Below are 25,576 nucleotides of genomic sequence, written 5' to 3' on the forward strand. Positions count from 1 at the left end.
CACGTCATAGGCTTATATCTCTTACCTCGATTCCATCACCCTAACGGGGGAATTTCAGTGTCGCGCCTACAAACGCTCCCCTAAGTAGAGGTATAAAATGACGTCGGATATTCTTTCCCTCCCTGACAAACGCCCTCTCCCTATAGACAGTGTCAGTGTGCAGACATGTGTTGCCAGTCATTTGAGAGTGCAATTCCAAATAAACCGCTAAATGAAGCAACAAATAAGATTACATAATTCTCATTCTTTATTCGTTCCTCGTTTTCGCATTAAAAATTGTATAAAAATATATTTACAAAAATACTTTTTAATTATCAGATGGTAAAATTAGTTTTTGGTAGTACTAATTAAGTCAACTCAATCTTTGTTAGAGAGAAAATTTTAATTATATAATGACAAAGTTATGATGAACCCTTTAATCGGCCGGTTCAATTAAGTAAATTTCAGTCCAAATCGTCAAATTAAAAATAACTTAAAAATTATTTAAATCTTGTTAAAACCTACTAGTATTTTCTTCAAAAAACCTTAGAAGTGAAAACACAAACCTCACAATTTGTAATTGGAACTTATATCTCTTTTTAAGGAATTGCGATTGACTACGAAATGTTACATTTGACTATTGGCGTCATTGACAAAACTTTCATTCACTTTTCCGTTGGGGTTGGGAGAGTGCAAGGCGAGGGAGTTTTTCTTTTCGGGCAATTCCGCTGCGCCTTCGCTGGGCTTGATAATACTTTTGTAGAAGTAAGCCATGATGGCGAATATGATCATATCAGCAGCCATTAATCCCGCAAACATAATGAATTCGTACGACTGAACATGGAAAAGTATTTGTTACTAAGGGGTTTAATTAAACTAAGGTTTTTTTCTTTTTCTACTTGTTTCATGTGTCCAGCGCTGGCCACAATGACTACGATCAGATTACCGAAAGCAACTGTCATTAACCAACCGGCTTGTAAAACGGATTTCATACTTGGTGGTGCCTATAGTCGGAAAGAAAATTTATAATTAGCCAATTACGTTTTGAAAAATCCAGTACAGTTCGTTAGAAATATTTTTAAAATCGCTCTCCAAAATCTCGAAATCCTAAAATCTCGCCACAAAATCTAAAAGTCCCGAAATCTCACTTCAAAGTCAATAAATCCATAAATATAAACCCTAAAATCTAAAAATTCCACAATCTTCACCTAAAAAATAAAAATTCCGAAATCTTAACCTGTAATCCCGAAATAAAAGAAATACTTTAAATTGCGAAATAAAAGAAATACTTTAAATTGCGAAATAAAAGAAATACTTTAAATTGCGAAATAAAAGAAATACTTTAAATTGCGAAATAAAAGAAATACTTTAAATTGCGAAATAAAAGAAATACTTTAAATTGCGAAATAAAAGAAATACTTTAAATTGCGAAATAAAAGAAATACTTTAAATTGCGAAATAAAAGAAATACTTTAAATTGCGAAATAAAAGAAATACTTTAAATTGCGAAATAAAAGAAATACTTTTAATTGCGAAATAAAAGAAATACTTTTAATTGCGTAATCTTAAAGTAAAATTCCGAAATCTTAGCCTAAAATATCATAATTTCAAAATGTCGAAGTGAAATACTAAATCTAGAAATCTTCAGCAAAGTTACAAAATCTCCCTCTAAATCCCGAAATGTCATAAAAAAAAAAATCTCCAAATCTCCTTCAAAAGCTTAAAATCCTCTTGAACATCTTGAAATCTCTTTAAAGTTTGAAAATGTTATTCTAAATCTCAGTCAATGACAAGATTTTTAAAGTATCCGTAAAAATAATGTTTTTTAAAATCTTTGTCAAAATGATAATGGATTTTAAAATCCATGTCAAAATGTCAATATTTTTAAAATACCAGTCGAAATGTCAATATTTTTAAAATCTGTTAAAATCTCAAAGTCTGGGCGAAATTTTGAAATCTGAAAATGCCCAATTTCCGAACCCTGGGTTTGGCAAGGGTTACGTTTAGGTTGGGTTTCTGTTTGGTTCAATGGTGAGGGGATGGTTGCCATCTCTTAACCAGAATGTAGTTAATTGAGTGTATATCCCAGGCGTTTAAAAAATATTTTTGTAGTAAATATATATCCTCATTTACGTCACCAACGGGTGCCTATAGCTTTAAACAGTGCTATAAAACTTCGAGCGACCTTGATAAATTAGACTTTAATCTTTCTTCGCTTGTACCAAGATTTTTATCAGTTTTAAAACTTAGAATTTGGTGCTTATATTTTCAAATTTAAATCGAAAATTTTAACAACAGGCGCGGGACAAACAATGGAAATGGCAATGACCCCTATCCGGCACGTACGGTTGATAATTTAAACAATCGCGCGCGTGAATAAAGTTTCGTATTCCCTAAGGTGCTGGCAGATGGCACAGCACAACGAAACTAGTTACTGGGCGGAACCATCAGAGCGTTGCCTACGTTAATCAAGGCCTGTGCGCGGCGCCGATTTTTATTTTTCGTTTGGCAATTTAAGTTGCCAAATTCTCGCACCTGGGAGCGCTATTAGCTGGACTTGAGGAATTTGAAATGTTCATTTTATCGCGCTTGGAATTTTAAATTCTCATTTTCGCGCGCGTTTTGGTCCAGCTATCAATGAAATCTCGCGGTAAAATAGGGAGAAAATAAGAAGTCGCGTTTCTTAAAAGTCGCCCCCTTCGAAACTACCGCGCACAGGCCTTGATTAACGTAGGCAACGATCAGAGACTAAAGGAGTCGGAAGTAAGGAACTCGGAAGACTTTGATCACCTGATTCTCTGCCAGTGCCAGCTCTGTATCTCCTACCTCGCTTATCGCTATTAAACTTTATCGTTCATCCTCTATTGTCGAAGGACTTGATGGTTCCGTAGCCGTAGAAACTAGAAAGTACGCCGTTACGTGGACGTGATCTCGCGTTGTGCTCCCTATCGTGACGAATTACCGTGAAAATGAACTAAATTCGCGATTAATATTAAACTTCACATGGTTAATTGAAATACGACTTGAAGAGCAAAGTATGGATGATTTTGGACCTAAATTAGGATAGGGATAAGCTACGAGTAACGAGTGTGGTAACTAAGCCTTGTGCAATCTAATCTTTCAAATGTATTCCCTCCATACATTTTATTGTAGGTAATAGCCGTACCCCTACCGTGTTTACGATTTTAGGACCTTAAAACTCGATAAAAAAGTAGAGCCATAATAATTAATCCCGTTTTAATCCGAAGATGGGAAATTCCATCAAACCGCATATTCGAAACGCTGAAAAAACTGGAGTTTGTCAGCTTCAAGAAATGGGTATCTCTGAATTTCCCAAAGAGTTATCAATTCTAACGGATAATTTGCGGAACTTAGATCTTTCCGAGAATAAACTTTCCACATTGCAGCCTCAAATCAAGAACTTTACGCACTTAAAAGTCTTAACAATTAATAACAACAAATTGACGCAATTGCCTCCGGAAATTGGTGAATTAAAAAAGCTAGAAACCATATCGTTTAAAGGCAACCACTTAACGAGCATTCCCGAGACTCTAAGCCACTTAAAATCTTTGAGAAACGTCAATTTCAGCGGAAATAGATTGAACGAATTCCCCTCTGTATTCGGCAGTCTGAAGAATTTGGAGATTTTGGACTTGTCAAGAAATCGTATCGCTAAAGTTAGTGACTGCGTGGGTGACTTGTCTTGCTACGAGCTTAACCTTAATCAAAATCAAGTGTCTTTTCTCTCGGAACGCGTGGCTGATTGTAAACGATTAAAAGTTTTGCGATTGGAAGAAAATTGTCTTCAGTTGACTGCTATACCTCCGAAACTATTGGCTGAATCGAATGTTTCGCTTTTAGCTCTGGATGGGAATTTATTTGAATATAAAGACTTGCAACACACAGACGGTTTCGAACAATATATGGAAAGGTTTACTGCCACCAAGAAGAAAATGTACTAGATATTCCTAGTCTTAACTATAGAATGGGACTAAAATGGCAATTTCTTTTCATTGTCTTTATATATTAGTAAATTATATTCTCTTTGGAACTATGTGATATCAAATTCTGATTTCTAATCAGCTAATTGAAGGCCTTTTACTATTAGTATTTATCTTAATATTAATTATCTTGTACGATCATATTCTAATTATCTCTCAGAGTATTTTTGAACTTGTTCAAGCTTTTAGTGTAAATATTAGAAATATTATATATTTCATGATATTTCTCGAATCGCTGTCAGTGCATATGTCAAATTTTAATAAATGTTTGCCCATAAATTGTTTTGGTTTAACATTTGTAGTAACTGATTTAATAGGAAATGTGATATGAATCCATCCAAAAATGGATGAAAGTATAGGGAGCTAACAGTTCTGACCCTGAAACGTCACACCCTTCTATCTCTTACTGGAGTTTCATCCCCCCTAACGGTTGGAAACAGTATTTCTACGCGCAAAAATGCCAACCAGAGAGGGGCTACGTGACGTCAGACTATCTCTTCCCCCTAGCCAGTTGTTAGCTCCCTATTGGAAAATTGCTATTTAAAGCGACAATGGTCTCTGCTTGTCTTATAGCTCTATAATGACCACTCTAGGGCACAAACTATTAGTCAACTAATTACTCAGCCATTCTATAACAACAGTGACTGATAGCACTTCTGTGAACTAAAATCTTAGCTTCCTAGAAAATGAAGCCTCTCATAAAGAGCTATTTCAATTCAATGGGGTAGTTTTTGAGATGGGGCTTCGCCAGTCCCCGCCTAGGTGCCTTATTGTGCGCGAAATTTGGCATAGAGTTCTTTAGCGGCGCGCACGGAGGGAGGGTGAAACCCGATTCGTTTATTGGCAGGTCCAACTGTGACATTCCCCCCCCCCTTCAACTTACACCATTCCGATGTAACTAAGAGGGAAACCCACGGGGGTAAAACTCCGCCTTCCATCTCGCTTTTTGGCGCCTGCGCTGTAGTCATCTTGTATCATGAGAGTGCGCATAGACTGCAATGTATCAAATCCATTGTATGTCCAGATACTGAGGGTTGCCTACCCCCTGCATTCAACCCGCCAGTGTGTGAAGTATCTCACGAATATTAGCTCTTACCCAACCGAAAGCTCTATATTCTCATACGGACATGTCTGTCCTATCCATCCCGTCAAAACATTTACGCACACGAGGACATCCTGCTAAACTGGCGAAGTCATTTCCTAAGGCTAGTCACTTTACCTCAAGGGTCATAAACGATTGGAACTCACTGCCAAAGGAAATCTTTAGAATGATTCATCCATTTCCGTCGAGGTATAAAAGATTGGATTCTGAATAGTCCCTGAATTTTATGCATTTTTTTGTGTGTATGTTTTATTTGATGTACTTCATTGCTTTGGGGTTGCACATAAGCCAACTTGGCTTAGCTACCCTCAGTTCGAATAAATAAATAAACTTCTCCAGAAGGCGCATCACGGTACAAACGAATGCCCCCATCGCGTATACGATATAGCCAAGAAAGAGTTTTCGTACCTGAGAATATGAGAACTCCAGGCCTGTAATTGAAAACATGATTTCTCCAAAAGTAATGACGATGTACTGCGGGATTTGAATCAACAAAGACAAGGAGTTGGGTTCAACCAGCGTGTAGTGATTCTAAAATTAAATAAGTTTATTTCTCTTAGCGTTAATTTGATTAGCTCAAGTGGAGACCTGACATAATTATAATTGAAAGCCTTTCTTACAGCGTGTGGTTTTTCATCAGTGGAGTTTTGAAAGACTTGTACCAAGTAGCTTCCCCCACTCTTGGTTTCCAGAACTAGGACGGAATCATTAGCGAACGGTGCGTTGGGAAATCGTACACCGTAGACACCGGGAGGAACTAAACTGTAATTGGTCAGTCCCGCATTGCCCGCAGTCTCGGCTTCCGCCGCATATTCTTTGCCCTCATCCAAATTCCACAACGACACAGTTACATTAACCCCCAAGTCCACTGGCAGATTGTAAAAGACACGAATATGGGTGTCGGCGTTTTCTGGTTTTGCTAAAGAATCCGGAGTCTGTCGAACATGACCCAAGAAGTTAAAGCCTAAATTCTCTAGTTAGAATGGTCGCTAGAACAATTACACTGCCTAGGCTAATCACTATTTTGGTAGACACTGTAGCACTGGGGGGATTTTTGCAGACCTTGGTCTTAATCTTCATCATCATCTTGTTTTTTGGGTAGTTGAAAACCATCTGACCCGTAGCTATTATATATTTCATCCTAGACCACTGTTCAAAATGTAAAACGCTAGCGTCTACCAATATGGTGGTCACGCTAGCGTCTACCATTATGGTGGTCACGCTAGCGTCTACCATAATGGTGGTCACGCTAGCGTCTACCATTATGGTGGTCACGCTAGCGTCTACCATTATGGTGGTCACGCTAGCGTCTACCATTATGGTGGTCACGCTAACGTCTACCATTATGGTGGTCACGGTAACGTCTACCATTATGGTGGTCACGCTAGCGTCTACCAATATGGTGGTCACGCTAGCGTCTACCATTATGGTGGTCACGCTAGCGTCTACCATTATGGTGGTCACGCTAGCGTCTACCATTATGGTGGTCACGCTAGCGTCTACCATTATGGTGGTCACGCTAGAGTCTACCATTATGATGGTCACGCTAGCGTCTACCAGTATGGTGGTCACCCAAAAATGTTATAGTTTCAGTGTGAATAGGTAAATTCCGTCAACTTCACCCGCTACTGGCAATTACTAACCGTTAAGACTCCGATTTTTCCACCGTTATCGTAAACAAATAGACTTGTAATTTCGCCATCACCCAAAATAAGCGGATAGGTAAAGTTAGCTTTTTCTGGAAAGCAACCGACGTCATTGATATTAAAGTCGATAGTTTTTCCAGCCTCTATATTCTTCAAGGGTTGTATCTGAGTTTCGAGTTCAGAAATTTTGGTTCGCATTTAAAAAATAACTCTTCCAGAAACGATCGCGAACAACTTACAGCGTGTATGCCGATATTTGTTAACAGTTGCGATTCCGAACTCGCGTATTGCAGTTGCAATTCGCATGGAAGATTGTTGATTAGGTTAATTTGACCGTAACCGCTTGAAGGAAGAACTGGTAATGTTTTCTGCCAAGGAACAGTCGCGCATATTTCAATCTCAGAAGATGTTTAAAAAAAAAAACGAATGAACTTACCTCCAATGCTAATTCCACAAAGAAGGCCACCACGAAGGAACCAGCGGCCAATAATCCGCCCACAGTCATTTTTTGTAAAGGCCTGAGAGATTTGTAGGAAGCAACGTTATTTTATCGTAATCGTTTAGTTACAAGGATCCGTTAATGAACTTACGTCTTCAGTAGTCCAATCTTGTTGAAAAGAGGATAGATAACAAATTGAAAGAGAGGAATACAAGCCACGATTAACAAGGGGTTAACAACTTGCACTTGATCCGGTTTGATACGGAAGTTCTTTGTCTGCCATTAAATGAAGTGGTTAAAAACTGTCTCGAAAGAATGATGACCCAAGGCATACTTACGATATGACCGTCCATTTGCGTGGCTTGAATCAGCCACCGAGATCCCTGTTGATCAAAGAGGGCCCAAAAAACAGGAAGCGGCAGATAAAGAACCAATACGTGCAATAAACACTTGATGTCTTCGATTAGAGATTTCTAAGTATAGGTATGAATAAATTATATACGATATCGAAATGAATCGTGGACTCGAGTATGCTCACGTCGTATTTGTCATCGGCGTTGTCCAACCAATGCTCCCTCTTCTGACTTCCCTTCTTTTTGTTCCTCAAAGCATACTTAAATTAAGATAATTTTAATTTATTAATTATGGTAAAAATCAGTTAAGTAGTAGCTTGTGTTGGTTGACGAAGCTAAATTTAACTACTATCTCCTGCTATTAACCAATTTAACACTCGAAAACACCTCAATGCGTAGTCACAAAGTATGCTTACGAATATGCAAGATGAGACTTGGACTAGAATGTTTCCAGTGGGTGGAGTCATGTTGTACATCGGCTTACCAAACAGGAATAAAGCTGGAATTTCAGATGGGTTGTCAATCAGTTTCTCGGTACTTAATCAATTAATTACGTTACCTAAAGCAACTATCATTAAACCCGCAGGGACTCCGAAGGCCAGGGCGTAACAATCGTTTCCAAAACACTGAACATCCTCTGAAAATAACGAATAATCAAATTGAGTAAGAGCTGGTCTCTCTGAGTGAGTAAATAGGTGGTTACCCCTGAGTATGGGAGTTATATAGGTGGAAATGAGGCTGCCAGCGTTGATAGAGATGTAGAAAACTGAAAAGAACCTTTCCAGTTGCTTTTCTTGTTCTGGAAGTTTAAACTGGTCTCCTCCGAAGGCAGCTACGCACGGCTTGATTCCCCCTGTCCCGAATGCAATGAACAGGAGGCCCAAGATTGCAATAATGCTATCGATAAACATTGACTCTTAGTTGCGAGTCTTCCCAGATATTCATAGTTATTTATTTATTTCTCTTCTCTTACTTTTGGAAGTCATATCCCGGAAAGGCTGAAAGAGACAAGACAATGTTTCCAGCCACATACACTAGAGATATGTAAAAGATTGTCCTGCAAATCAAAATTTGTGAACCGAAATGTTAATGGGTTTGACAAAATTTTATTAATGGATAACGCAAGACTGACTTGAATTTTCCGAGCCAGGAATCAGAGACAATTGCTCCGATCAGCGGCGTGAAGTAACATAACATGGAAAATATATGGTAGATCATGGTAGAATCATCCTTGTTGTAAAGTAGATATTCTTTCAAGTACAGTGTCAAGATAGCTGCACAATTTATCTCATTAGTAAGGCGTTGTGTTCTTGTTTTGTCATATACCAATAAGGTGAAAACTTACTTCTCATGCCATAGTAGGAAAACCTTTCGCAGAATTCATTTCCGATGATGAAAAATACCGACTTGGGATACGGACCGCTCGACATTTTCTCTCCCTTTAATATAACAAAATTTCATGGTTTCAATTTTTTTAATTTATGTCGAATTATAGTAATAATAAGTGCCATAGTACTTGTGAAACCGGAAAAGACAAAACACTAGGGTTTCTGATAAGCCTGGCATTTAAACTGAGTCAAAGTGAGTGGAAAGTGTGAAATAACATGAGTCCTACTACATTTAGCAGGGACCCCGGCAGTCCTATAATTCCTATAGAATCCTATATTTTTGAACCTGTCCTATGTTATCCTATAATTTCACGAAAAGTACTATAATATCCTTTTTATTTATTTAGTCTAAGTATTGTTTTCGTGTAGTTTAACATCAAATTTGATCGAGATCACATTTGACAAGACACCGAAATTGCGGAGCTCGCTTCGTTCGCTCAGGATTTTTTATATTATATTTTAATTAAGTTCCTCTTTTCAAAGTAAAATCCCATTTGTTATTTTTTTGAGATTTTTCTACATAGTTTAAGCCAAAGAGAATTTTTATTCCTATATTAGCCTATAAAATACACTTTTTATCCTATATTTTCCCATAATAACTTTTTACCTCTCCGAGTGACGATGACGTCACGGAGAGGTTTTACACTGGACGTGTCTGTGTGGATGTGTGTCTGTCACCGCGTTCGCAGTTGGCAAATCGGAGCAAACGTGTTCGCAATTTCCGGACCGCGTTCGCAGTACACAGAAATTCCGAAAACTTTACTTCATTACTTTATCTATCTTCTTTATCGCCAGTCATTAACTATTCGTTACACCTTCATCTGCTGGCTAACCGCCTATTCTTTCACTCAATACCAATCGGTATTTATTAGCTTCTAACAACAACACCATGTACTAGTCTTTTGTGTATACAACAAACACACCAAGCTATCCTTATTTGTTTCTAACACCACCATCTACTGGTCTTTCGTCTATACCACATAGACATCAATCCGCAACATTGGCTTCTAACACCACCATCTACTGGTCTTTCGTCTATACCACATAGACACCAATCTATAATATTGGCTTCTACTCCATCATCGTCGTTAGGCTTAAGATGTACGCGGCGAGCGGCTAGGGTTACGAGAAACGTCTAGCCTCCCAATGGCAGGGCTTCCACCAAAGGTTCACGCAATTGCGTATTTTCTTATCCCTTATTGTGAATCAATCGCCTTATATACCCTAAATTTACAAAAGTTCTGATATAGGTGTTCCCTAGAGGTATAACGTTAAAGATAGCTATGTTTACAATTATTTTAGGAATTAAGTTTCTTAAACCGACTTAACTATAATTAACGTAAAATACTGACGATTAAAATAATTAATATTAGTTATATTTATTTAATTATTTAAGATAAACTTCTTTCTATGTAATGACACAAGTGAGAGTTTATATAGAACGAGTAATGAAGATTGCATCTGAATCGAAACACTACACGCATATCAAAGTTAATATAAAGCGAGTAGGATGAAAAGATCTCTTTCAAAACGATACCATTTTCTTTTTGCAGAATATTAAATGGAAATATTTCAAATATTTTTCGGCAATACGATTCTTTTAGCAGCTGTGTAGCTATACAGCTCTTTTCATCTTAATATTCCAAGAACATCTTTTGATATTAACATTTCAAATTGGTTGTTTACTCTTTAATTCAGCTTTACTACATTTATATATAGTGTAAACTCATTTTTTATATTCATTAGACAATAGGGATGTTAATTCTTGATCACTCTACCAGTGTTGAAATGATTGGGTCTGTGAAATAAGATACCCAGGATTTAAACTAGAATTGACCTTGTTTCGCGTCCTCTTATAGGAGGTGTTAAACGGTTCAGAGTGAGCCGAAAGTTAAATACACACTTCAGTGATAGATATTTGGTCCTTATTAGAATAACAGGAAATTGTTAAACGCTTAAGCCTTTACAAAAGACCTTGGCAATATTTCGCCAATTTGTACTACGTATTTCCGGTTTTTCTCATTGGCAGGTGGACCTGTGTTTAGAAAGTAAATTCGTCTCGGCTCGGAGAGGTTTATTTTGGTTTCCCAACTTGTTTCCCCTATTTTCTCCTATAATTCCTTGAAAAAAATCCTGTTTTTCCTATAAGGAATTTAAATTTTTGGCTGGGCTCCCTGAATTTAGTTATGGAGAAGAACTTCCCAAACGTTGCCTTTTTAAACAAACGTAGAGCTAGACATATCAGCCTTCAATCTAAGAAAGTTATTGATCTAGAAGTGTACTATAAAATGGGTACAAGCGTACGGTGGTAAAGAAAAGCTATTTACTCCAAATGTGTTTATATTTCCGTAACTTATCAAAAATCACCTGTATGAAATAATATAAGAAAGTAGTGTTTATCAATCGTTATTTGATAAACGAATCAGTGTAATTAAGCGGAACCGTCAACTATCAATAAAATAATGCCTGGGTTTAGAAATGAAATACTTTTATCCCCAAATTTGACATGAATTCTTAATTTTTTTATGGTTAATAAATTTAAATGGGTCAGTTTGACTCGTTCTTACCCGAAAGGGTTAATTGACAATCCCCCGCGGTTGTCTTCGTAACCGGATATTAAGAATTTAAAATCAAAAATACCGATTGACTTATCTTTCAAAAATAACAAGAACCCTAGTTTAAACGAGTCCGTTTCTTCGTGTAATTAGATTTTTCTCTTTTCCAAGAGAAATAAGGTCCTTATTTATCCAATGTTGTTTTTGCAGACTATATAAAACAACATAGAGTATTTACGTATGTTATTTCTAGGCTACGAGTCAAATGATAAAGTTCGAGTGATGTAGCGTAATTAAGTTTATAAGCTATAGCATAAGCGTATCATCGTTTTTAAGTATCCATCTTGTTGGAACGTCTCCTGCCACTTTACGTCAGCGCTTCCAAGAGATCGGACACCAAAAATCCACGAAATTTTTTTATTTCCATGGTAGCGCCGCTTGTGAATAATAGAAGCATACGGCTGAGATTAGATGTGGGGTTGCCTGAATCTCTTGGGTGGAATTTTTATTTTGGGGTCTTACCGTTTTCCACCCGCTATTTTCGACCTGCGAGGACCTGCGTTTTTTACACGCGGTACTTTTACATCCCTTATGCTACTGATGTTTTTACGTTTTCTGGTTTTATTAGAAAAACAGCGCAAAATACGTTAATACAAGTTTTTACCATGTATTTTTAGGACTACTAGCTATGCTACTCGTAACAATTTCCTGTCTTTGTAGACATGAAACACTAAATAACCCTTGGACCCACCACTATGACATGGTTTTTAGGAACCACTTCTAAAATCTTCCTCTGATATCAACAATGAAGTTTGGTCAAATTCTGTAAAGAGCTGTGACTTGCATGAAGAACAACCAAACCTCCTTTATTTATTTACCATGAATATAAGATTTAGGGGGTGAAAATTACAGAACAAGAAGAGGGTTTTCAATCACTTCTCGTGTTTTATACTAAAAGTCCACTGAAGGAACCCTTTCAGAGCTGTAGTGTCTCATATAATTTAATGTTAAATTAAGTTTGGGTGAGACGGATTCTGGGCTGCAGGGGGATTTACTCGTCTACCATGGATCCCATTCAGACATAGAGACTTAATGGTAGATCATACACTTATGGCTATAGTGATATCGATTCTGTTACTATCTTATCTTGACTGTTTATTTCGGCTAACAATAATAATATAATAATTGTTTATACCTGTCACTCTTTTTTTTTTCGTCTAATTTCCCCTCAAACGAAGAGTCTTTATTCTTTAGGTTACTGACCTTCCCAGCTGTTCGAAAACTCGTTATAGTCCATAATTATAGATAACTGCATATATTATTAAGCTAAATAATTATTGTCAGTACCAGTGGCAGAAAGAACCGGGAATAGTTAACCTTCACACCAGTCCGACTCGCATTCCTAAACCCTCAACACGGATTTCAAAGTTTTTCGAAACATTTGGATCTCTTAAAGGCCGACTTCCATCGAACTTCTAGCGAACTGTAAATTGAGCATCGAGGCTAGCAATGGAGCGACCGTGCCGATTCCCCGCTGGGGTAAAGGATGGAAGGGTTTTAGCTAACTGAAAGCTGTGCTATGTGGTTCTAAGGAACTGAAGATGAACAATAGAGAGTTTCCTTAAGGGGAAAGCAAAAATTCGAGAGGAAATAAATTTAAAAGGATTTCTATTGTTCATCTTCAGAACATTAGAACCACATAACGCGGTTGCGGCGGCTTTTCAGTTAGACAGAACTCTTCCATCTTTTACCCCAGCAGCGGGGATTCGAAAATCGGCACGGTCGCTCCATTGTTAGTTTCGATGCTCGGTTTTCAGTTCGCTATAGAACCCTTTTCGCTGGAAGTCGGCCTTTAAACCTACGTTTATATGGCGTTGCTGACCGAGATGGGGAAAATACGTTTTCTCTCTTGTATTAGGGCGATAACGTGGTCATAATTAATTAAAAGTATCATCAAAATATTACCCACCGCCTTCGTTTTTTTGCGATCCTTAAACGTATATATAGACTAAGGCTGATGTTACTGAGCAGATTTCATTAGAAACAAATTAACAACCTGACCCACATCGTTTGTAATTTTTCCGTAAAATGAGGGAGCGAGTTTATAAGAAGGATCTTTTTATCATTCAATTAAAATACGGAACTAATAAATTTCGGCGTGTCAGTGTCATTAAAATCCTGATAACTAACATTTATTTCCTATTTACCACAATGTAGTTCGCTTCCTTAGACAAGAAAAAATCTAAGAGAGAATACAATGAAAGACGTGGGCTATTGAGAAATTACGCAACGCAAAGATTATTCATTTGTCAACCATAGTCCAGTTGTAACAAAAATTAGCACTCGAAAAAACACCAACCACTTAATTATGTAACAACTATTTCTACGCCCCCCCCCCGTGTGACAAATAGTCTTATGCTTACTTCTTCACACTCTGAAAACATTTAGCCTGTTTAATAGTGTTCCTTAACAATAGACCATTTCGTAAATTACATACAGAGAAACCAGGACACGGGGGTATTCTCCCTCACGCCAAGAAGCAACGCCAGACGGAGCCCGAGTTCACTACACGCGGAAGGCTAGCCAACTCGCACTGCCTCTAGCTGTGATTTTTTCGAGTGGGAGAATACCCTATTGGCAGCCTTGCCCCTGTATGTTGGTTTCTCCGTATGTAATTTCCGAAATTGTCTACATTAATACCTTCTCTATCTTTCTCCTAAGAGAGGAAAAATGGGCATAGTTTTCGGAAATGCCTTCAGTGGTCTTAAATTGTGCTATAAGGAGGTTCATATAATAAAATATTATTTGTTAGGTAACATTTAACCATCCTCCCCCTCCCTTTGTAACAAAAAGTAACGCTCTTTCAAATACCCTCCCCCGTTTCTACGTTATGTGACATAAGAGGTTTTTTTACTATTTCACTTTACTTCCCACTCATGAACAGTTTTTAAGTCCATATTCTATCTCAAATTAATTATTGTTTTGAAAACAACTTTGGGCAGAAGGCGAATAGAACAGGGACGTATTTTTCCATGTTGACTTCCCTCAACTCTGACAAAATTGGCTCTGCGAAGTTGGGACCAGTTACCCCCAAAGTCTTGGCCCACTAAGTTTATCAGATGAAAATAAGAGCTGTGTCTTCGATAACTGGCTATTTACTCTGAGCATTTTTGGCAAATAAGACACCTCTTAATCCGTTTATTGAAGTGTTTCTACCCTTTAAAATCCAGAGTAGATTAATAAGGTGGACGTCGTTTCAAAGTCCATTACTAGTTCGAAGGTCAATTCTTCATATAACGTAATTGAAGGTTTCTTGCGAAAATAAAGATCAAGGTGTTGTAATCCTCCACTAATGAGAACTATTACTTCATCGTCAGTGATGAGATACTTGGTTGACGTGGAACTTTCAGATAATGTTTCTTTGAATGATATCCGGGAAGCTTTAGCATTGGGTCTTTGGTTCTTGACGTGTTTTATTCATTTATCTATTTTTGAATGCCTTTGCGACTCTTCATATTCTCAACTTTCACCTTCAAGAAGTATAAATTCGAGGCCCTGATAAACGTGCTCATCTGCTTCCGGTAGTTCACAATATTTTAGTGAGATGTCATCATGTCCGGAGGGATCAACTTTAAATCATCGATTTAGTCACCCCTCCAAATTTTCCTTTAGCTTTTGGTCGTAAAGACGTCTGAAGATCACTTGATCAAGTTGATCTTCATACAAGCACCAAATCGAAAGCCCATTTCTACCGATAACCCTGAGGAGTAAGTATTTTTCCTTTTTCAGGGGACCTTCTATAGATTACGTCACCCACTTAAGGGAGGGAAGGGTTTGAGTTTTCTGACGGTTCGTGACAAAGGGATGGAGAGTTGCTACTATGGTTACCATATTACAACTTCTGAAAGATCCTAACAACGGCACCGCCACCTACACCACTGTCGAGGCATAAACTAATAGCCACATCGTATTTACGGTAGGGCTAAAAACATAAATACTATAGAATCACTTCTCAACACTTATCAATAACCTAAGGGGGGGAGTGTGATTCAAATAATTTACACGTAATAAAATTATATTTCAATAAAAACGTTTCAAGGAAGATTTACGAAAAAATGTCACGTCAGAATGCAGATCGTGGGCAGATGCTAATAAACTAGGGTATAAATATTGGTGCTGCGAAATGTAAACTGTGCGACATGTGTGTACACATATTGCGAGCATATGCACCTGACCCATTGACTAATTTTAGAAGTAAATTTCAAATAATAACTCTTCTAGAATAGAGGGCTCATTTCTAACATTAGAGTATTTTTTAAGTTCTGCACTTTTATATTACTCATAAATTGTTTTTATATCTTAGTACCAATTAAGTAACTTCAGAGTATTTGTTAAATTTATTCCAATAAAATATTTTCAAATTAAGTCAAACCACATTTGATATAACTCATCTTAAATAGCATAACATGGCCTATGTTTTAGAGAAAGTATGTTTTCAGTGTCTGGAAATCGGGAACAGTTTCCTGTCCATAGACTTTAAACACTGTAGTCTTTGGATCAAATTGACCGTATCAAATATTTGCATATTTTTTTAAACTTTTTCATACAATACTATATTTCAATAAAATGATGCTTAGTTAATTATTATTATTATTCATAAAGCTAAACCTTTATGGGTGTATTAGGACGTTCTTAACGCATCAACTGCTAGGCTTAATCACTAAGGGTTTTCTCGGACCCAATTAACACTGAGAAACTCAACTACACTATTTCTAAAACCTTTCTTATAGCGTTCAACCATCCAGTTTGGTCAACGAATTATGATTGTACATAAAGAACAAACATCCGAGCAAATATCTTTATGAAATATACAGGTTGTTTCTGATAAGTCTGGCATAAACTAAAGGGGAGGTGTTTGCGCGATTTTGAGTCGAAAATGTAACTTCTATCTTCATTTTGCCACAAGGGACACTGTTTTCAAGTTATGATTTGAGCGTTTTAGGGATGACCCCTTAATTATATTAGAAATCATTGTCTTTCATTTTCTTAATTAAAATTAAGGGGCAAACGTAAGATACTCCAATCTAAACTTGAAAATAGTGGCCCTTAGGGCAAAATATCATAGAACATTTTCGACTCAAAATCGCCCAAAGAACATTCAACTTAATTTATGGCAGACTTATCAGAAACATCCTGTATATATGGAGCACTATTATAGTTTTGGTTTCTAAGTTTCGGGGGTTTTTTGGGGCTGGTTTTTTATTTCAAACCGTGTATTTACGTGTTTAATTTCTTGGTAAAAGTTTAAGTTTAAACGTAAAAAATAGTGATTTTGGTAAACTACTATATATTTCCAAATATTTGTTTGTTTTTCGTGCTCTGTATGAATGCTTGAATTCTTTTCGTATCTTTTACGACTAATAAAGTGAACTAAAACGTTTTATTAGAGTCTATAAGCCTATTTTATAATCTTACGGCTATAAAATCAACTTTTCTGAGCTTTTCAGGCTTCCTTTAAAATTAAAAACTTGTGTAAATAAAGTAAAAATCTACTCTTGACGACTTGATTTTTAATATAAAGTTGCTAGTGCTTAAATAGAGTCCGATCAAAATTACCATAACTAGATTCTGATATTAAATGATGATTATCATATTCCACCGTGGGCCTCAGGCTCATAAATATCATCCTAAATAATATAAGAAAAAGATGCATTTCCAGCTAGGTATCCACAAGGTTTCTCTCTCACAGCGCAATAAATTAAGCATCCCGTATCTTCCCCCCCCCTTACAAACAACCCTTTCTTATCCAATCAATGTCAGTTATCTTAAATATACAAGAAGAAGCTGAAGAAACAGGAAAGTATTAGGCCTACCTCTAAAAATTTACAAACATTTCCTCGTACCCTTCTTTACCCTAAACCTATTACCTACTTTTAAACGCCCGCAAGTTTATTTTAAAAACAATAGCAAAGAATTTAACCGGTTAATAGATTACCTCTTTGTAACCAAAAACCCATCAACTGGCAAAACTTTATGCTGACTTTCGGAAATTAAATGGAAAACCCCAATACACCATACAAATAACAAAAAAACTTACTTTTTCGTGCATACTTCTTCTCTCCAATTAACTTTATTCACGGTTTTTGCGTCTATATCGAACACTACTAGTACACTACACTGACTCACAGCTAGGCAGATGTTATATGGAATAGATCAGCTTTGAAGTACTTTTACCTATAATTATTTGACCTAAGTAATTTGACGCATCGTAACTGTCCGAGAAAATTGAGAATATATATTGACGAAATTGCAACCGAAATTTTCACTCAGTTATAAAATTTCTGTCAGTTTAAAAGTAAACAACGTCTCGCAAAAACTTATTGAATTTTTAAAAATGCCTGTGTACGTTGAATTTTAAAATGACAGGACACGTTCTATGATATTTTGTTAACTCACATTGGCGCGCTAGTTTAGTTTTACTTCACCGAAAGCTGACACAGTTTTCTTTCAAAAAATTCCAATGTATCTGAACTAACATTCGTGGCGCGAAAAACACATGTGACCCTAAAAATAAAATAGCGTGCGTTCTCCATGGAGTAAGCTTTTTTTGGAGACAACAGTGCTATCTAACGGATTTAAAAGGAAACTATTTCTCACTTGAATAACCAATAAAACCACGCCGTGAACGTAGAAAGGTAAAAAGCATTCTATGCCAACCCAAACCTCCTGAATCAATATAACCGCTTTGGGCTACAGAACTCGCGGTTGCAAGTTTAATTTTTGTCCGAAGTCTATCTCTTTATAATCTAATTTGCGTACTATCGTACAATATAGTTTTCCATTGGCATTTGTACAGAGGAATTTTATTGGAGTTATTGAAGACGTTTCTTAAAAAATTCAAGTCACTGCAGAATTTTCTTCAATATTGCCATAGGATGCCGCATGGCAAACGGCCAATGACATGAGGAACAAGTTCGGAAAACTAAAATAGTACCTCTCCTCGTAACTTCAATTTTTAAACCAGGATTTTCTCATTGGAAATTTCCTAGAATACTTTAAAGGGAGGATGAAGTGGAAAATCAAGCGATTTTTTTATCGATTCTTCTGCTAATTATAAGACCATCTTCTATATCTATATAAATCAAAGTCCTGACTGACTGACTGACTGACAGACTGACTGATAATCAACGCCCAGCCCAAACCGCTTGCCCTAGAAGGCTGAAAATTTGCAGGAACGTTACTCATAAGTAGTAGGCGCGTACTAAGGAAGATTTTTCCAATACGCCGCCATCTTAAAAAATGGCGCCCAGAAATGTAAAAACTCTTCTCTATGCAACTAAGTTCGCGCGTTTCAACCGATTTCACAGATATTTAGTACACGGGTTTCCTTTAACCTATTGACGGGCTCAATGGTCTTTTGGGTTCGATTTGCTTCCATCTTTTTAAATGGCGGCCAAAAATTAAAATCCCTTCTTTATGGAATAATGCCCGCGTGAAAAGTAATAAAAAATGTCCCGACGGGCTGACGGGCAACGCCGAGTGCCTTCGCTTCTAGGGTGCTACAAAAATATTAGTCATCATTAAAATCTACCCATTCTTTGCATCATTTTGATGGAAGTTCTTATTACACGCGAGCGACGCCGCGGGTAACAGCTAGTTCTGTATAGTGAAGCATCTAGGAAATATCTAAAACTTTTGTTGATATTTTATGGGTAATTTGAAATAAGGACCTCTGACCAATCGCCTAACGCCCTGCCCTTCTTGTTATCAACATTCTCGTGGCACGCTCCAAGTCGAATGAAATTTAGCGCGAGATTTGATAAAAGTCGTGGCGCGGGGGGGGGAGCGTGCAACGGAAATTTTGTTAACAGGAAGGCAGGGCGTTATGCGATTGGTCGGAGGTCCTTACTTCAAATTATCCATAAATTCTGAACCTAATTTGAATTTTAAAATCATTCGGTGATATTTCCTGAATGTTTCACTATGCACTATAATTAGTAGAAGAATCGATAAAAAAATCACTTGATTTTCCTCTTCACCCTCCCTTTAAGGCCCGTTAATTTTTAAAAATGATCGTAATACCTTTTCTATATGGAAAGTATTTTTGAAATTGACTCGCTTTCAGAACCGTTTTGAAATATTTCACAAATATTTTGATGTTTAAATTAAAACTTAAAACCAAATATGTTCTAATTTACATTTTGAACCGTATTTCATAATTTTCGAACCATTATTTCGCAAGCAATCGACATTTAAAGTTGAAATTACTTTAAATGTGGTGAAGTTGAATGGACGCTCTGATCCTCGTTCTTTGCTAAAACTATTCTGACTTTCTAGGTTTAATAATATTTCGTTCGTGGTTCGCAAACCTTGAAAATAAAATGTTTCACAAAATGCAATTGTCGAAATACACGTACACAAAACAAATACACGTACACAAAACAAATACACGTACACAAAACAAACACACGTTCAAACAAGTATAATTGTAAAACCTCTCTACACACGCCTAGAAGTAAAATGTTTGATACAAGAGAACTTTTAGCTTCATAGTAGAATACGATGAAACTCTTAGTTTGTACCCACCTGTGGATGTTCGTTCAACTTCTTCCGTAATTTTAAAGCGGAAGGATTATGGTAGTAAAACTAATCAATGTTAGTAAGGCTAAGCATCGCGATTTGGATTTTGGTTGGTAGTAGCATTTTGAGTTGTGCATTTTGCCAGTAAGGTAAAATATGATGAATTCACCCCCCATCTTGCTCAACCTGTTAGAACATCTTTCTCTCACCAAAAACCTGTTTTTCTCGGCCAACATTGAGGAGAAGGGCTAGTGTTTAGCTTACCTCTGACTATGGAATGGTAGAGCAAGAGCGTTATTTTGAAACCCATTATAAACTCAGTTGGGTTAGTTTGTCCAAAGAGGGTATGAGAGAGAGAGAGAGGAGGAGTAGGCTTGGCTGGTGTGTACTCACTTTGAACGTTTTCCCCTAAGCTTCCGGTGTGCGCGCCCATTTCTCTAATCTCTTATTGGTTTAAATACGGTGAACCGGATATTAGGAGGAAATTATAAAAAATAAATAAAAAAGAAAAGCGGGAACTCCCAAAAACGCCTTTGCAAAGTTCTAGCTTCAACTCCCCCTCTTTATACCCTCTTTGGTTTCTCGTAAAGCCCTTTCTCATTCATCTTTAGACTATATTTTTATTTTTTATCATAAATAACAATCTTACAGATATATTTATGAAATCCTCTCACTCTCTGCTTACTCTACCTATAGAAGGCCTTGACCTTCGATGCTCAAATTTTGTAGGGAATTTGATGTTAAAGGAACACTTCGGGTAGCATAACATTATACCTTAAAAGAACGGCCTTTTTCTAAATATATGGAAAATATAAAAAAAAATGATATCTTATAACAACAAGACGGCCCAAGGGCTCGTAATAGTAGCCATATCGTACGAGTGAATAGCCCCTCTATACCCACCCTAATGAGTGGATAACCCCTTTATACCTTACTCTAATAAGTGAATAGCGCTATCTTTTACAATGCTTAAATAATTTACCGTGCATAAAATCAGAGTGAATAGCCCCTCGATGCCCTACCCTAAACGGTGATAGAATTATTACCCGTATTTACTTATGCCGTAATTGTAATATTCCGGCGAATCGAAGAACAGATAGTTTTAGTGATTATCCCCTCGATGAGTTTACAACATAGACTTATGCCGATGCACGCTTATCGCTTCTTATAAATTTCTAACATGAACTTATGGTCAGAAGAGTTTGAAAGAGAAAGAATTCGGTAAAACACCCAATAATTGTAATATCCCGGTGCCTTAAGACCATTCTAAAAAGAACATCAGTAAATACTTGCTTTTGCTTTCAAAATTTCCCTCGATTTCTTTGAATGTTAAAATAGGGGAGCGTGAAACTCTTATTGTCGACGGGTAAGAGGAATTTTTAAGGGAGGGTATATGGCTTAACCTAACTATCATAATTTCCTTCCTTTTAAAATACACGAACGAAAAATATCACCTCACCACAATTCTCTCCCATTCACTCTCCCTTCAATGACGATCGAAAAATTTTATACTGTCTAAGGCAATTCTCTTTTACGACGCCACCACCACCACCACCAACAGGCCAGGTCAAACTAAGACCCACATCGTAGATGTTCATCATACGATGTCGCCAAAAAGGTCGTTATTTTAAGGTATAATGTTATGTTAGGTGTACTTTTCCTTTAAGTTGTTTTATCGTCATTGGCCACTTGTACCGTTTTAAATTACTGCTTTACTAGGAGCAATTCTTTTGAAATGCATTACATTGCAACCAAATTTATTTAAATATAGCTCCAATGGTGGTAGATTAATTTATTTTCTTCATGTCCTATATTGTTCTTATCGTTTCTAATATTATTTACCAACCATTCACTGTTGTTTTCCGTTATCAAAAACAAATAAAGATAACAGAAAGTGAGACTCTTTCTTAGTAATCCATTTGATATCTGCGACACGAAGTCTCGCTTTCTCTCTAGCTTCTTTTGTCTACCAGGCGGAGCTCTACTATAATATTACGTAATATTTGTTTTTCCTCAAAAGAATATAGTTTAGTTTTCCGAGACATTCGGGAGTCGGAATAATTTTGGTTCTGTCTGATTCATTTCGTTGTGGTAAATGTAATTCGGTTTGCCTGCGTTCTCGAGCTAGTATTCATACGCTACTTCCCACCAACTATACCCCATTAGGGACAGTATATATTTTTGTCTCACTTCCTGATGTTTATTTTTGCTTTTTCCGTTATTTACCAGTTGTACATAATAACAAAAGTAAATTGTTTTATTTACTATTGATAATAACATTCCAAAAAAGTGCTAATTTTGTAACATTGTTTCCAGTTACTTAGCTAAGAAGCAAGAAACGATAACTAGTTTACTAGGGAGAAGGTATAAGATGCCTAAGTATTCGCGCGCCATAGTCCCAGTCCCTCTTTCAAAATTCAAGGGGGACGTAAAAGCAGGCCCAGGCCGAGCTATTTTGCCTTTCCTCAGTCGGAAAATAAGTCATTTTCGTCATTCGCGCCGCCCTGACGTGAGTTTTCAAGAACGAATGATATGCTGGTTGTAATTTGGAGGCGGGGATTAACTCCGGACCTACGTTTAGACTGGGGATAAAGCTAGATATGTGGCGAATTTATACCTTCTCCCTAGTAAATTAGATATCGCTTCTTGTAAGAAGTTAGTAGAACACTGTAACTCACCGCTTTTTCCGGGTCCGTGGGGTTCTTGCCATTTTTCTCCACCAACGATGTTTCTGAAACATAAATTATTCATCACAATTAAATTTATTTAAAAATACTGCGATATCGGTATGCTATATACTAATATATTCCAATATATCTTTGGAGAATGCTTGTATATTTTAAAAGGAGAATGAATAGGCCAAAACCAAAAGGCGATACGCTGTCAAAGGCTTAGTAAGGACTAAATAGGAAGATGGACTGTAAAACCGAGTGTAGTCAATTCTTGCGTCGTTCTCGAATTAACTAGCTCTCAGCAAGAAAGACTCTAGCATTACGAAGTATAGGAGTGTCATACTTATGGAACATATCTTATAAACTTATGGTATGACTTATAGGTACGAACAATTTGCGACTAAAAATATTTAAAACCTCAGTGAAAAACTCAAAAACGTTCGAACTGTACCTCTAAAACCAATTTCATTAGTATTTAGTATACTGGTTCGTTATATTCTATGGGTGGGTTTCACAGATTTTAGGTTTAGAAATGTGGCCATCTTTTAAAATGGAGGCCCGAAAAGTATGAAAAATTACTTAACCGGCTTACTTCGGTACGTTTTATCAGAAGTATATAATACTTGTCTTCGAGAGAAGTGTACCATACATGGGAAAATTTGGAGCAAGGTTACTAACGCGAATCACCTACGCAATAAATAGTTACCTCATCATTACTCTATTAGCGTAACTATTTGCCAAGGCGCATGCGCTTGTGGATTTTTGTTCCACTTCAAGATGAAGTTTGTGCCTGGCTGATTGCTAAGGATTTAATACCAAACAGTTATAGAATTCACCCTAGCACGGTGCGATCAAAGAGAATATACCAGTATATTCTCTTTGGTGCGATGCCCATCTGAAGTTTGATGAGCGGGAAAGCAATTTAATAGGGTTAGCCAGGGAAGGATGACGTTACATGACTAAAGTATTAAAAGGATACAGAGTGTCATCCTTCCTCTATTACCCCCTTTTGGTTTTATTAAGGATTTTGATGTTGTTTTATCAATGTAAAGCGACATTTCACTCTCTCTTTTACACCTGTGCTTTTGACGTGTTTTCCTTTTACAAGGACTATGACCGTTATCGTAAGTAACCCGTTGAAAATGTAATAGTAGTTTATTATAAGGCTTAAGCAAATAACGTAGCCGAGAAATTTTACGACATATTGTAGATATAGCCCTGCTAAAAGGATGTTTTATTAAACAGGCTTGTTAAGCAGTTATTCGACAGCTAATAAAATATAATAAAACAAAAGCTAGGCCTAAATAATATAAAATTTCAGCATAGAGTTAACGAGCAAGCGGGCAAGTGGAATAATAACTAGTGGATGTACGTACGAAACCCTTATCAAAGCCCACGCAATACTGAATTTTGAAAGATAATTAAAAAATGCGCGATAAATCCGAGTATTTTAGATAAGGAGACTGCGTGATTCTGCAGAAAGTGGCCAATTTTTATTAAAATAAGATAAATTACTATTAGTTAGAAAAGCGTCGTTTCGATCTGATTCCGCGATGACCTTACTAGCAGCTACCATGGCCTTTAACTTACACCATGGAGTAATAATTCAGGAGGCCAAGTTTCCATGCAAAAGAAACTACGGTACGCGAAAATCCAATAGTTCAACGCTATGAATTACTAAGAAAAGAGGACCTTAACAAATGTTTGAGTCAATTAAAGCAAATGTCGGCTCCAGTGGCACCCCCAACATTCTTGCTAAAGGTAGGAGCTAAGAACATGAGGGCGGAGCTAAAACTAGCCTTTGATAAGCTAAGAGGGCCAGTCAACTACATCCCTCGATTATGGAAGCGTGTAGTGGCATTTGTTTAAACTAAACCACAGCCGAGAGTTGCTTTAAAAGAACCGTTTCAATTCAAGTTCACAGCACAGGAGGAAATCGTATCATTTCAGCGCGTTTGACATTGTGCTGCCATAAAACAAACTTAAGCCTTTTATGACGTTCTCTACAACAGTCGTACGTAATCTAAGAGATGATACAATCTTACTTTCATTTGGGATGACTTGTCCCTGCACACCCATGTCTAATTGGGGAATTCTATTTTCGCTAGACTCACTGTACCGAATGACATGGTATTATTATTGTATTGGCTTCTGTCTTATTTCGAGTTTTATCCGAGTTTTGATTGATAAAAAAATTCATTCCCCGTACGTATTATTAATAGACTAGTAGGGGAAGATGACACAGCGGATATCTACACGCACGCGACGAAGCTTCAGCCTTTTTTATCAACCCTCGTTCTAACTCTAATTAATCAATCTCTTCAATCGGCTTCCATACAATTTATCTCGATCTTAAATCAACTACTCATATAATTGATTGACCCGATTGTATTTTTCCCATGAAAAATAATAGGCATCCGTAAAAAATGGAGCCTTTCAATGTTTCTTTTAGAGATTGAGACCACTCTTTATTTTTAAAATTAACGCGTCGTTCACAGTGGGGAATGAAAAACGAAATTAATGTAAAGAATCCGTGCTTTACGGTTACGTAATTACCTCTCCGAGTGACGATAACGTCACGGAGAGGTATTATACTGGACGTATCTGTGTGTCTGTTGGCAAATCGGAGCAAACGTGTTCGCAGAAAGCATGTTTTGGCTTCTACTCCCTTCGTTAGGATTAAGAAGTACGCGGCGATCAGCTAGGGTTACGAGAAACATCTAACCTCTCAATGACAGGGCTTCCACCAAAGGTTCACGCAATTGCGGCTTTCTTATCATTTATTGTGAATCAATCGCCTTATATACCCTAAATTTCCAAAAATTGTTAGAAGAGGCATACGCTAGAATTCAAACGTCAAC

General features: G+C 37.0%; 2 protein-coding genes across 7 annotated transcripts; one reads left to right on the forward strand and one right to left on the reverse strand.

Moving 5' to 3' along the window:
• Positions 1 to 224: 224 nt before the first annotated feature.
• On the reverse strand, positions 225 to 24,811 carry LOC149710257 (solute carrier family 15 member 2-like). Of its 5 annotated transcripts, none has more exons than XM_089860561.1 (19): positions 18,121 to 18,271; positions 17,920 to 18,027; positions 17,561 to 17,697; positions 8,866 to 8,959; positions 8,653 to 8,794; positions 8,494 to 8,577; positions 8,224 to 8,417; positions 8,080 to 8,157; positions 7,937 to 8,019; positions 7,706 to 7,780; positions 7,506 to 7,640; positions 7,319 to 7,443; positions 7,165 to 7,246; positions 6,968 to 7,096; positions 6,726 to 6,893; positions 5,703 to 6,017; positions 5,491 to 5,613; positions 879 to 983; positions 225 to 813 (listed from the first exon to the last, which is right to left on the reverse strand). In XM_089860561.1, exons 3-19 carry the CDS (start codon positions 17,570 to 17,572, stop codon positions 607 to 609), a joined length of 2,151 nt encoding a protein of 716 aa, XP_089716687.1. In that variant the 5' UTR covers positions 17,573 to 17,697; positions 17,920 to 18,027; positions 18,121 to 18,271; the 3' UTR covers positions 225 to 606. The 5 variants fall into 5 exon arrangements, with proteins under 5 accessions (XP_089716687.1, XP_089716686.1, XP_089716683.1 ...); XM_089860560.1 differs by having other exon boundaries at positions 17,561 to 17,735; XM_089860557.1 differs by lacking the exons at positions 17,561 to 17,697; positions 17,920 to 18,027; positions 18,121 to 18,271 and adding exons at positions 22,722 to 22,774; positions 24,761 to 24,811.
• LOC149710258 (leucine-rich repeat-containing protein 57-like) lies at positions 2,518 to 4,273 on the forward strand. Of its 2 annotated transcripts, none has more exons than XM_089860562.1 (2): positions 2,518 to 3,071; positions 3,133 to 4,273. In XM_089860562.1, the coding sequence occupies exon 2, from the start codon at positions 3,228 to 3,230 to the stop codon at positions 3,939 to 3,941; it is 714 nt and encodes a 237-aa protein (XP_089716688.1). In that variant the 5' UTR covers positions 2,518 to 3,071; positions 3,133 to 3,227; the 3' UTR covers positions 3,942 to 4,273. The 2 variants fall into 2 exon arrangements, with proteins under 2 accessions (XP_089716688.1, XP_089716689.1); XM_089860563.1 differs by having other exon boundaries at positions 2,519 to 3,014.
• Positions 24,812 to 25,576: the final 765 nt, after the last annotated feature.

Source organism: Phalangium opilio, unplaced genomic scaffold (assembly GCF_054372755.1).
Source record: "Phalangium opilio isolate 3A_F unplaced genomic scaffold, DU_Popi_V2 ptg000011l_1, whole genome shotgun sequence".
In the NCBI taxonomy this organism is placed as follows: Eukaryota; Metazoa; Arthropoda; class Arachnida; order Opiliones; family Phalangiidae; genus Phalangium; species Phalangium opilio.

Coding starts and splice junctions, on each gene's coding strand:
- LOC149710258 (XM_089860562.1), top strand. CDS start 3,228: ATGGGAAATTCCATCAAACCGCATATTCGAAACGCTGAAAAAACTGGA.
- LOC149710257 (XM_089860557.1), bottom strand. CDS start 24,794: ATGGGTGTGCAGGGACAAGTCATCCCAAATGAAA. Junction 7,781..7,936: donor AAGTCTCATCTTGCATATTC/GTAAGCATACTT, acceptor TCTTAATTTAAG/TATGCTTTGAGGAACAAAAA. Junction 7,444..7,505: donor CGCAAATGGACGGTCATATC/GTAAGTATGCCT, acceptor ATTTAATGGCAG/ACAAAGAACTTCCGTATCAA.